The following is a 13597-nucleotide window of genomic DNA, read 5'->3' as shown; positions in this document are numbered from 1 at the left end:
TAGTCCTCAAACTCTTAAGATTTGGAGTCTGAATGTAATATGATATGGAAACCAATAGTACAGGGTAGTGGTGAAGAACATATTCACATATTTTCCTCTCTAAATAAATATAAAGGTCTTTGAATTCATTGTGTATATAATTCAACTTCACCTGCACAAGTCATAGTTTGTTGATTAATATCCAAGAGTCAAAGAACACTGACTTTATCTTGTTAATGTAATAATCAATTGATGTGGATACTGACCTGCTAAGAGGTATTTAGATTGAATTACAAAATGTATGAGTCACAAGAGTTCCTCAGCGTTATTATAGCTTTTTTTTTAGTTCCTCTACTACCACTTTACTACTACGACTTTGTTTATTCTTGTTTATTTGGCCACAAAATAAACCTTTAGGATCTGAGGACTTAAATATGAATAACTATTATCAGGGAGTCGGGGTGATATGAGGTGATAAGCATGTAAACAGATATTCATGACTTTATGTATATTTTTAACCCTCAAAAGTCCTTATGGCGTTACACAGTTAGGATTACACATTAATGACTCCTCCAGTAGTCGGATGGATTAGTTTACGTCTCCTCTCAGTCCATAATAACATTAAGTTTCTAACGATCACATAACAAACAAATGATACGGATACTTGGCTTGTAATGTCTCTATATAGATTGAATTACAAAACGGTTGATATCTTATGTTCAGGTGACCGCTGTTTGTCCTTCTGGTTGTCATTGGCCGACGACACAGAGGCCCCCATGGCAGTTAAGACACTCCTGCTGAGGGGTGAAGTGTATCAGTGACACCTTGGAAAGTGAACCAACTGCCTGAGTCAGGGCAAGACACTGGCCTGCTGCCAGTCCTGTTAGAAGTGGTTAATCAGGTCCAGTGGTAGACAATCCTGTTTCAGTACCAGTTTACGGATATAATGTTTTGGAAAAAGGAGAATTACTTCCATTTATCTATTAGATAATTGGACTATGAATAATGTACTGTATGTTTTCTATCTTTCTTTGCTGAAAAAAAAGAAGCTCAGTCACTCATTTGAGCTTAATAACATGGTGGTCCCATATAAACAAAACAAAATACAAAATTTGCTTTGTATTTTTGGTCACATTTTAATAAAATAATATGCTGATGATGGACTACTCAACTTGTGATCACATGGCCACAGGGTGTCTATTTGTTTAAGTATACAGTAGGACTGGGAACTGGGGTCAGAATTAACTTTGGTCAGGGGCAGGGTGAGGATTTGATTAAAGTCAGGAGTTTCCAGAGTCAATAGAGGTCATCAGATTAAATTTGTTCGTTATTTGTTAAATACCAGCACCAGGCTATCCAAATATAGTAAAATATAATAAATAAAAAGGACAAATTAAGGACTTGAACAACATTTTTTTTTAGAGCAGAGTAATACATTCTGATTGTGGCCAAGCCAGCCGGACATCACTCCCTCAACGTCTTTAAATAAACCTTGGAGCTGTCAGGCTCTCCCGAAGAGGCAAAGTAAGAGACAATATTTATGTTTGGCAAGGTCAGGCAATCAGAGTAGTGCCCTCCATCCATCAGCAACTAGACTGCTCATCACTTCTACCCACAGTCAGGGTGAACTTTCCAGGGTAAACTGCCGTTGTTCTGCTCTGCATCCAGGGCAGCAGGACACGTGGAGATGGACGACCCGCAACCAGAATCGAGTGCTCTTGTCTCTCATTTATAAATGTGTGATGTGAGAGCCCCAGGACTATGTGTGGTCAGAGAGTAGCCACCAGACAGTGATGGAAATTAAGTACATTTACTCTAGTACTGTATTTTACTATAATGTTAGGTATTTGGTATTTACTTACTTATTAGAGTATTTCCATTTACTCTAACTTTATACTTCTACTCCACTACATACATTTCACAGGCAGTATTGTACTTTTCCTCCACTACATTTATCTGACAGCTGTAGTTACTGGTTACCCTGCATTTTAAATAAATAAAAAAAAGCTTACAAAATATAATGTATTGTCAAAGATTCCCAACCTTTCTGGCTTGTGACCCATTAATAAAAAGTAGTGTCTGGCACCCTTGTCACATTTCTTGTTAGCAGTTCCACCAAAGAGATAGAGTAGGTTTTATTTAAATGACCAAAGAGGTTAAATGATCTAATATTTGAGAAGATGTGAACTATCCCTAGGTTGGGAACTTCAGGACTAAACAACATAACTGTATATAAGGTAGTTAAAACCCAGCTCCAATTAGATTAGACCACTTATCAACAGGACCAGAAAGTATTATCCCTGCTGAAGTGGCTTTAAACGCGACACCAAATACCTACCTGCTCTGCAGCTGATCCTGCGCTCTTCTTGTGAAAGTAAAAATACATTTCCCTACAGAGAGCAATAAAGAATCACATTACATTACAGGGAGGGGATAACTGATGAAGGACATGCATGAGCAGTCATAGAGGGAAATGTCTTCATCATCCATCCATGTTTCACCACAGTGCTGAAAATACTCGTGCCATTATGTCTGAGAACAAAACGGGACATTTGAAGAGAAAAAGGAGGCATGGATAGATGGAGAAGGAGGAGGAAGATATTATCTTACATTCATTATGTGCGAGGTTATTAAAAAGGGGAGGTCATTATTTTTATATGGAGAGTAGAGAGAGAGAGAAACCTATTCTTAGCTTTTACCCCTGTGGCTGGTCGGCAAGATAGATCTACAGTTTTATGTGAGCCTGTTTTAGAACCCCAAGCCTGACTCTGCCAAAATACTGCTTCATCAGACACACACTATCTCCTTCTTACTGTATATTATCATTGGTTTGTCAGATGAATATACTTTTATGGCAGTTATGAAAAAAGAAAAAAAGAGTTGCAGTTCTTAGTCAACGTATTTAGTGCCCCAGGCAGCAGCGGGGAATGCTGATGCCACAGAATATAAACTAAGTAAATAAATAAATTTCCCCAATGGCGACTTTCTCCTCAATATTTTTTATTTGCTTTTGAGGTTCGAAGTATGTCATATGGGTTATTGTTCCCTGGAGTGGGATAAATAATGTCAGCAATATTCAGCTTTCATATCAGGGAACATCATAACATGAGAGCAAACACTAGTCAGGGGATGGGAGGATTCCTCCTTAGTTTGTCAACAACATCTCTCATTGTGGAAGATAATGTGATGACAATGAAACTAAAATTATGCTTAATAAAAATTGCACTCATGTAAATACGACCTGAGGATTTAAATGACAAGAACCAGCTGATATAAGGTTAAACGTAACTTACCAAACTCACAAACAAAGAAATAAGACTAAGTCTACAGATGCTAGCAGCTCTGTCAGGATGCACAGTGGTACTTTGAGCTAAATGCTAACTTCAGCAAGCTAACCATGTGCAGGATCCAAAACATAATTGTATTCTAACATTGCTAAATAGCAAGTGATCTAACTTCACAATGGAGATTTGAACATCATATAAATTACACAAGGTGCTTAGAGGTGAATACTAAGGTCAACTCAAGCTCATGGTGGTGCTAGAGGAAAAGTCTGAGGTTCACCAAGACAGTAGGATTCATTCTCTGGGAACCATGAATATCTCCACAAAATGTCTTAACAGTTGTTAAGATTATTTCAGTCGGGACCAAAGTGGTGGGCCGAATGACAGACCAACAGTTGACAGGTATGAGGATAGCGGGGCCGAAGATGCAGAAGTTTGGAGTGCCTAACCTTGTATGGTTCGGGCTGCTTAGTCATAGGTGTGTGTGACTTTGTTCCAACAAGGTGAACAGACTTGTTTTAAGAGAGTGATTGCCGGTAAGTCTGCCAGCCCAGCTGACCCTCATCTGGTGCACCTAAAATTACACCTCATACACGTCATACACGTAGATCGTGATTGTCATTTGACCCACAAGACCCCATCTCTCTCTCTCTCTCTCTCTCTCTCTCTCTCTCTCTCTCTCTCTCTCTCTCTCTCTCTCTCTCTCTCTCTCTCTCTCTCTCTCTCTTTCTAATAAAGAATTAGATGTTGAAATTGTAGTCTGCAAGTTCAAACAAAATCTAATAATTGTTTATATTTTTTCTCCAACCAAAATTGAGAACAGTCGAGTCCTTTCAAAATGTTTTAAATACATCATTGTACACTAACAGTCAGACTTGAGTGACTATTATTTACTGTCAGCCATTTCCATAATAGTTGGTAATAACCTTGCCTGTGTGAGAGATTGATGGGGATTTTATTTTAACATGAGCACCAGCCACATTACCATCGTCTGCATCATGTATCGCATGTCCTCTGTTGTGGAGAGAGGGGCTGAGAGATCGAGCATTGAGGAAACTGACTAAAGGAACAAATCCACTTAAAGGCAGATGCAGATATCGGATAGCTTGAGGGGGTCGGAGCTCTCGAAAAGGAAGTGAGGGGCTCATGTAACTATGAGGATGGAAAGAAGTCAGAGGGGATATTTTGTCCAATAAAGGGTGAACATGAGACCCTCCAAAGAGGTCTGCATGGGAGAATTTAAATTGCAGGTTGATGGATAAGCAGTGAAAGGGAGGTCAGTGGGATAGTAGAACCAAAGTGAAAATAAATTATGATCACAAACAGCTACCTGAAACTATTAAAGCTGTAAAAATATGACAAAGCTTAAAAGTGAACAGTTCCAGCATAACCACATTGCTTGCATTTAGGTTTTAGTTTTGTGTTGTCTTTTGGGTTTCTGAGCTTGACCTCTAGTGGCAATGATAAGTATTGGGGCGTCTGCTCTTTGTTGGTCAGATAAACTGTCAGTAATGTCTGAAAAACTAAGCTCCAAAGAAAAAAAAAACAGAAAAGGCGAGTTAGAGACACAACCCAGAAGGCAAGCAAAGGGACACCAATTAGTACCTGAAAGTACCTGTGAAAGAGTCGTATAATGTCTCCTAAGAGTCTGGAGGAGCTTTGTCAAGTCAGAAAATGACCCAAGTGATGTCATATTTAGCTCTTCTAGATAGTAGTTGTAATTGTGTCAGGTGACTGTTATTGTAGTTTGTAATCATTACATTTTTAAGAATACAAAATAGTAATTCCATACATAATTTCTTATCATAAGTAAAAAAAACCATTCAGGCTATTTACTGTAAATGTATCTCTCATTAGAAGTGTGTTGATGTTTGTAAGAACAAAACAGCTGGTATTATCAAGTGCTTAAAATGTATGCCAGGTGAGGACTTCACCGTCAGTGTGTTGGTCTTTTCTTTCACATTTCAGCCACACCTTCGGACTGAAGATCAGAGTTCATTGTTATTGTTACCAGCTGTGTGTATAAGTCATACAGGGTTGGTTCTACTGTTGATGACCAGCGGCTTACAGGAGACAAGATGAGTCAGGTGAACTCAGTTGTTAGTAACTCTGTCGGTCTGTGTTACAGATATTGACGCAGTCCTTGTTACAGAATACACACGCGGCAACTTTTTGTTTGCGGTCTGGCCAATTTTGATTGCATTATGTATAGCAAGACATTTGATAAGCCCAAGATCACAGCCCCTGGAAATGGCCTCAAATGGCACTGGACAGTCAAATGAGGAACCTGTGATCTGATACTGCAGCAGCAAGAAGATGTCTGCACTCTCTGCAGACTTACTCATGACTGTTTCTCTTTCTTGTGCTCCGCTTCCCTCCCTACGTTACAATATTTGGTTTGCTTGTGTTTTTCCTTTTGAACATGAGCTCACATTTTCGTCCTTGAGCTCCTGACTGATACAGAAGCTTACAAAAAAGAAAGCAAACAAACTGAAATAACTCAAAACATGAATGTGCAGTTTGTGTGACTTTAGATCGTGAGATGTACAGGATTTGCTTGGGGGAGTGGGGGGGGGGGTATATTAATAGTCTTACATCAGTGTGTTTAGAGAGGAATATTACTGGATTTCATTGAAGTATCTTTATTGTGACTATTATTGCCATTGTTCATCACACCCCCAACCGTCAGACACCGCCTACCAAGAGCCTGGGTCTGTCCAAGGTTTCTTCCTAAAATGAAGTTTTTCTCACCACCCGAGGTTTCTTCCTAAAATGAGTTTTTCCTTGCCACTGTCGCACTAAATGCTTGCTCTTGGGGGAATTACTGGAATTGTTGGGTCTTTGTAAATTATAGAGTGTGGTCTAGACCTACTCTATCTGTAAAGTGTCCTGAGATAACTCTTGTTATGATTTGATACCATAAATAAAATTGAATTGAATTGAAGTAGCTTTATTATCTCTAAGATTACTATCTAGGATTACTATGACAGCTAGCTATGTTATCACTAGCTCTACGTTAGGGATGTTAAGCTACATTATTGAACATCTCCTATTGTGCGCTGAATCTCTCTATGCCAATGTAAGCAATGTTATCTATGCAGATTTTGCAGATTATAAACTGCATCAGTGACTCTCCCACTATAAGAATACATTATCATGCTAACATTACATGTCATGCTTACATTACGTTAATATACAGTAGCTCATTAGAGAAAAAACTATACAAAAAGGGACATGCTCAGGATTTTGAGTGATTTGAGCAGGGAGTGGAATTACTACATCAGTTTCATTTGACTTTAGAATGTAGTTGTTTGCGGAGTGGCTACAGATTGTATATCAGCATGATTTAGTCAATCAATTCTCAGATTTTTATCAAGAGAAAGATGTTACTGTATGGCAAAATGTACAAAAATGCGAAATTGGTCCAGTATTGAGCGAGAACGCTGTAACTGGCAACCGCAAACCGGGCTGCAATGTAACCCTGTAGGGAAAATGTGCACCATCAATTTTCTGTCCACTAAAAGTGCTTGTTTTGCCACTGACAGGCTCAGATTTTTGTAAGTGACTACATTATGGATCCTAACAGCTCATGAATGGCTTTACTTTTTTTAGTCCTGCATGGACCCGCCCTGTGGACCCTTTGGAGTTCATACACGACTTCTCAGCTGATTTCACCAGCTGCCTCTCCCCTGAGTTTTTTGTCTCGACCTTGACTTTCTGTAAGTGCGTACCCACATCTGGCAGATTGGCTGCCCTCCAGATACTGTTGATGTCTAACTGGCAGATGGCTCAGGAGTTGCAGCTGTGGTCAAGATTTTATTGTCTTTGCCCAACAGGAGCTTTCACTCATCTCTGAAAACCAAGGAATCTGTAATCTGACCCCTTATTTTCTTGCTGTTTATGTGGCACATTTAGCATTACTCCTCATCCACCAGTTACATTGAGTGTTACTAGTTGATCACAAGTTGAGAAAAAAAAACCCTTTTAAAACCTTAACATAATGCTTTAATATGACTTGCTCATAAATACTTTAAGGTTGAAGGTATAAAAGGTATTGGGGGACATGGGGTGGGAACTGTAGGTACAAGAGTCAGAGCTACATCTTGCTTTACGGCCATCGAAGCATGAAATTGAATTTGTTGGTGGATAACTGCTGCCACCAAAAGGTCAGAGGACTACCTATATGTGTAGAGTGTTTGCAGATTGTATAGATTGATTACTTGGTAAAGTACAAACCATGCCTGCTTTTTGACTGTCTTCAAACAAAAAGTCCACAATCATGAAAACACACATTTACTTCAGTTTCATTCAGAGAAGTATATGTAACGTGGCAGTACCTGGTGGATAAGTTGCTTCACACTGTAAGACTACCACATGACATGGAAATTATTGATGGATACATTCTGAGACCAAGAAGTCACAGAGCCACAATAATGTATGTATGCATGTATCCCTGTGGCAATTTGGTAGCTGTGCAGACTGGAATGTCCCTTCTAAAACAGTATAACTGTACATCAGTATAAAAGTACACAAGTGCTTATAAACGGTAATATATAAATTTCTTAATACATACAAACGCACACAAGACCCACAATCAGAAACTTTCACAGATTTTAATTACTTTGACTTACAAACGTAGTTCAAAACTGTAATTATATTGTAAAAATGTTCGCTCTTGTGTCACCTATATGTTAAACTACCCCCGTAGACAGTCCTCCATAGCTCGCAGCTCCTGTAATTCGTGACAGTCAGGGCCAATGTGAAGGCAGAGGAGTTCTCTGACTTTGGGGATGACAGAGAGAGCTGGGCCTCTGGCACTACTGGGAGAAGGAGAGGAGAGAGACACACACACATAACTGTTGTTTCTAATAATAATGTCAATCAAAATAATTAAGTAGTTGGATAGTTACACTGTATATACACATATAACATCAGACATTGAACATGGCATGCCATGAAAATTGTCGACTCACCCATTGAAGTGTAGCTGAGCTAATTTGAAGAGTTGTCGACCCAATTCAATACTGTCTTCTCCGTACTGGGAGCCAATAGCTGCAGCACTTCTCTCCAGATGGGAGGCTGCATTGTTCCAGTCACCTACAGTACAGGAACAGCAGAAAAGAAAAAAAAGCAATGAGAGCAATGCAAAAATCTAAACTGCCCACAGATCTGGTGATGACTAAGCCAAAGGTCAAAATGATTTATCTGACACCCCAAGGTGTCTGAGAATTCTGTCATTGGTTTCTTGGCTTTAGCTACTTATCTGAAATTAAACCTGATACTATTAAGCATTCTAGCTAATTAAGTGTCATGGTGGTTCTTTATTTCTTACCTAAAAATAAGCCTTCCACAGCGACATTATTGCCAGGGCCAATAATGTTTACTTCGATCATACAACACTACTATCAATGGTACATTAGTATAACAAGTTAATCAGTTCTTCCTTTACCCTTTAGTAGTTTTCTTTGCTGTTTGGTAGAGTGTTTGAGTTGTAATATCTAGTTGAAAAAATAAATACTCAACTGATTAAGCCATCTCTAGCACTCCGTTGAAGTATGTTAAGCCTAATAAAATCCCCAGAGTGCACTGGGTTTTTAGAGACAGACCTTTTCAGGTGGCAACCTTCCAGGAAGTTAACGTTAACATGCTCAACAAATCGTAGAGATGTCCATTAATGGAAGAAAGTGCACCTTTCCCACATGAAACAGTAGGGGTGTATTAACCACAAAGCTCATGTGCATTATTATTCTCACCCATTGAAGCATATGCTCTGGCTGTGGCATCTGCCAACTCCCCCTGTACTGGGTGTGTCTCTGCAAGTATCAGTCCAGACTGACTCTGGGTCCGTCTCAACAGTGTCAGAGCCTCATCTGAGGGAGGGAGGAGCAGAAGAATAACATGGAGATGTAACAAAGACCTTCTAAACAAATGACAATGATACACTGTATCTGCATATTGCAGTCAGCATATGGATGGAGTTTCTTTTAACAACCACCTGGCCTCTCTCTTTCCATGAGGTCCACAGCCTTCTCCAGGTCGACCCTGATCTCCTGCAGCCTGTGGCTCACTTCAGATGAAGACATTCGATGATCACAGGATGACTGCGAACATATAAATCCTATTCCTCTGGCCTCACTGCTTTTCTAAAAATCATATAAAGCGCCTCAAATGATTGAGATGGAACAGTAGTAAGGTAAATATCAGAAGAGGAATTCATCAATAAGTAGTACAATTAATCATGTAGTACAATTGTAAGTAACAGAAAACCACACTAATAAATGCCTACTTTGAGAGATCCTTTGCACTTGCCACACAGAAGTCCAGATTGTAGACTGCCTCCAACCCCCGACCACTGCTGTCTGCCCTCTGAACCACCCTCCTGCTGCAGGGTGCAGGCCTCACACTGACACAGGAAATAGTACTGTTCTTGCAGGAGACGCTGGCGTTCTTGGGTTGCCATCCTACTGTTGTGGGGACCTGAGGGAGGGAAGATAGGGGTTGATAACAGCACAAGTTATAACTCACAAGGTTTGGTAAATACATTTGTACCAGACATAACAACTCATGATGTATAGTTGAATAATGTCAATGTTTAGTCTTCATCCAAACAGCATTTTTCATCTCCACAATATGTAAGGTTCAGTTTTGCTATGCACCCTTGTATCTTCTGAAATATGTCAATTTTCCTATTGAGCATATGCTACAAAGGGTGAGAATAATAATGTAAATGAGCTTTGTGGTTAATACACCCCTACTGTTTCATGTGGGAAAGGTGCACTTTTCCCATTAATGGACATCTCTTTTGCACTCATTGGACTTGGCAAAATTACACATTTTCTTACCATAGCAGTGCAGGATCTCTTGTCCCAGAGTGATAACTTTGGCTGCTCTGACAGTCACAGTTACTCCGCGTGCTGTGCTTCTGGACTCAGGCACATTCTCACTGAAGTCTGCAGACAGTCTGGTTCCAGTGCTGAACACCAGACTGGTGTTGGGACAGCAGGAGTGATTCAGAAGACTAAGCGTTGGGAATATTGCCGTAGCAATGCGAATTTCCTTGCTGGACTGCACTGGTGAGTTTGCTGCTCCTGTGAGATGCAAGAACCAGGAAGTAAATGTCAGTGTGACTCAAGAACATAACTTCTTCCATGTGGATGGTATGATGAACACAATGACAATTACACTGAATCAATTAGTCAATCACCAGAAAATGAATCTACGGTTCAACAGTTTAGATAGAGTTAAAAGTCATTTTTAAGCAAAAATGCCCCAATTCACTGTTTCTAACTTCTCAAATGTCAATGTTTGTGTTTTTCTATTATAATAAACTGAATACCTTTGAATTTTGGACACTCAAGATTAAAGGGGGAACAAACTGCTTTCATATTTCTGACTTTAAGACATACGGTAGTTATGATTTTTCATTGTGACAAAACTCAATTTGAGGCAAGGTGATACCTCTTGTCAAATCAGTCACCTGTATCTTGCAGCATGAGGATTGCCTGTGCGTTACACCTCAGCTGCAGCATGTGCCTCAGAACTGCACTTCCCAGCAGCCACAGCTCCGAGTTCCAATCTGCGATACCTCCCTCCTCATCTGGTGATTGGCTGTTTGCCCCTAAGGGTCTACTAAGGTCCCAAGATGCAGGTGGAGATCCTGCCTTGCTGAGCTTTAGGTAGAGTGCTGCTATGGTAACTGCACAGAGGAAACAAACACCAGGGCTGTGGTGATCCAGGTGGTGCCGTAAGTGAAACACGCTTGAGTAAGAGTCACCGTAGTATGAAGTACAAGGATCACTGGACTCTCTGTTTAGACAGCTTGTGTGCTCGTCTCTGATTGGATCCCTGGCCATTTGGATGCTTTTTAACCCCGCTTTTAGTGTTACCCTCAAAGCGAGCTGTGACATCACACCCATCACCATCAGATCTGCTCCCAGCGGACACTCCCAGCAGTGATGTTCCTCCCAGGCGTCTCGCTGACAGGAAGTTGAACAGTATCGGCTGTAGCTGCACCCCTCACACGGCACAGGACACAGTGTTTCAATCAAACACCTGTGACAGCGCCTGTGTTCCACTCCAAACAACTCTGCTCTCTCTGCGTCCTGCCTTCGTCCCTTCTCTTTCAACTCCTCCATCCCTGGTATAAGGACACAGCTGTATGGCCTGTCATGAAGGATCACCTCCCCAGCTGCTATTCTCCCTTCAGCCACAAGGTGTCGACCTTTCTCAGGGCTGAAGCCAACAGCAGCTTGAGGATGAATCCCAATTGTAAGAGGATCAACAGATTCCCTTTTTACTCTGTCTGGATCTTTATGATTCTTTGAGGCAGGATTGGGTTGATCCTCTTTTGCCTTTTGACCTACAGAGAGGTGCTTGAGGCATTGCGTGTGACGGTCCTCTAGTTTGTGTAAAAGATGAGAGGGATAGCTGTTCTTTAGAGCTCTGTCAATGTCATCAAGGGATTCCTGAGGGGGAAAAACAAACACTGGAGTGTTAGTCACTACAAAATCTAAGATTGTGAGCAAAACATAAAGATGACTGACATTTTAATAATGTATACAAGTCAGCATCTTAACTTTAAGATGTTGGGAAAATTCTAGGACAGATCTAAACTTAAAACAAGGAAATGCTGTCTTGAGAAGGCTGAGAAAGGAATGATGAAGCCATTTCTCATAAACAAGTAGTAACAACGGCACATAAAAGACCTGGAATGTTTTTGACTTTCTTTAGTAGAGTCAGAAGAAATTAATTTGTGAAACAAGGTTGAGTCAATTAGCCAATCATGTGGCCAATATGCTTCAATTAAATGAAGCATTATAGAAGATGAGCCACTGGTTCCAGAAGTACCTGGTGGACATCTAAAATAATCTTTCAATCTGTTACAGGCCCACTTTCAGTCAACTAAGTCAAATAAGAAGCATAACAGGGTTTAATGATACCACAAGTACAACACTATTTCATTATTTAATTGTTGAAGATGGCACCATCTCACCTGGTAGTGCTGCAGATGGTAGAGGGCAGCAGAGCGGTTGGCATAGCACAGAGACAGCTGCTCCGAACTTAGAGGAGCAAAACATATGCCCTGTCATGACAGGAGACAGAGAAGCTGGATGAAAAGGCACATTAATTAGGACTTTAAGACATACTGCTATATAATCCCAAATTATTGTTCTACATTACTGTTCTCAAAATATAAGCAATGTCTCCGATTTTAAACCAGTTTAGGTGTCATTGACTTTTTTGTTTTCTGTCTTATAGGGATCAATAGAACATCATTTTCACTTCACCTGTGAATAGTGCAGAGCGGCTGCAGTGTATTCTCTGGTCTTAAAACTAGAGTTGCCCCTCTCCCTGCATTTGGCTGCTTGCTCTGCATCCTTCTCTGCAGAGTATCCTGCAGAGATTGATTGCACGAAGTCCAGATCTTCTTGGCTGTAAAACATAAATGTAGACAAATTAGAAAGTTTCTCTATATCAACCACTAAATGATTGCCTCTGGGTTCAAAGTGTTCCCCAGCAGAAGGAAAGCTGGGCTTTACTTTTTACTTTGGGGGTTTTATTGTTTATAGCCTTACACAAGTTCTAGAAACTGTTCACATTAGCCAAGGTAATATAGACTGTGTAAATGGGTCAACTGGTCCAATCAAAAATAAGGTCGTGTCCCCTAATGGTTGATCAAAACAGTAATGTACGCTTTAAATGGCCATTTATTTAGATAATAAACTGTGTACTTAGATTAATCAGATAGAAGCCGGGCCGAAAACCCACAAGCACCAAACAGAAATAAGCTAACGTTAGCTACTCACGTTGTCAGAGTTAGGGCAAATTTGAAAACATCATATATTTCAAGCAGGGATGTAAACTTTTCCTTTAGCTCGGGGTCGAGTCTCGTCCATTTCTGTGCAACATGATCTTGCCACTGGACGCACGGTAGATCCATCATGAACTAAAAATAAACCACATTAGCACAGGAGGACAGTTTTTGGTTTGTTTTGAGTCCGTTTCACGCATGCTTGTAGCAGACAGTGCTCCACTGCAACAAGCCAGCGTGGCTAAAAAAGGGAGTTTCCGAACACAACCTTCAAAATAAAGCCTGTACTATAGAACCCATCGCTGTCCAAGGAAAATTCAAATACACGTGTATTTTTCACATGTATGAAAAAATGTCCTTAATCTTAGCTAAATCCATTGTATTAGCCTTATTATGCATTGTCATGAAGTTTAAAACAAGATAAATGTGATTTTATTTCGGGAAATAATTGATTTTCACATTGCTGTGAAAGAGTAGGCCTATCCTTTACAGTTACATTATGAATTGTTAGTCTCGCTCTGCC

General features: G+C 40.2%; 1 protein-coding gene across 2 annotated transcripts; it reads right to left on the bottom strand.

The window, feature by feature from the left end:
• Positions 1-7857: 7857 nt before the first annotated feature.
• smyd4 (SET and MYND domain containing 4) lies at positions 7858-13286 on the bottom strand. 2 transcript variants are annotated; one of them, XM_078266431.1, is made up of 10 exons: positions 13070-13286; positions 12551-12695; positions 12256-12345; positions 10741-11728; positions 10106-10351; positions 9550-9740; positions 9259-9406; positions 9017-9133; positions 8237-8360; positions 7858-8083 (listed from the first exon to the last, which is right to left on the bottom strand). In XM_078266431.1, exons 1-10 carry the CDS (start codon positions 13204-13206, stop codon positions 7960-7962), a joined length of 2310 nt encoding a protein of 769 aa, XP_078122557.1. In that variant the 5' UTR covers positions 13207-13286; the 3' UTR covers positions 7858-7959. The 2 variants fall into 2 exon arrangements, with proteins under 2 accessions (XP_078122557.1, XP_078122558.1); XM_078266432.1 differs by having other exon boundaries at positions 9259-9364.
• Between the last annotated feature and the right edge of the window lie 311 nt (positions 13287-13597).

This window comes from Sander vitreus, chromosome 13, assembly GCF_031162955.1.
Source record: "Sander vitreus isolate 19-12246 chromosome 13, sanVit1, whole genome shotgun sequence".
NCBI classification, from domain to species: domain Eukaryota; kingdom Metazoa; phylum Chordata; class Actinopteri; order Perciformes; family Percidae; genus Sander; species Sander vitreus.
Note: the sequence above shows the minus strand (reverse complement) of the source record. Positions and strands in the feature narration are given on the sequence as shown.

Coding starts and splice junctions, on each gene's coding strand:
- smyd4 (XM_078266431.1), bottom strand. CDS start 13,206: ATGATGGATCTACCGTGCGTCCAGTGGCAAGATCATGTTGCACAGAAA. Junction 11,729..12,255: donor ACCATCTGCAGCACTACCAG/GTGAGATGGTGC, acceptor TTTCCCCCTCAG/GAATCCCTTGATGACATTGA. Junction 8,361..9,016: donor CAGAGCATATGCTTCAATGG/GTGAGAATAATA, acceptor CCTGTACTGTAG/GTGACTGGAACAATGCAGCC.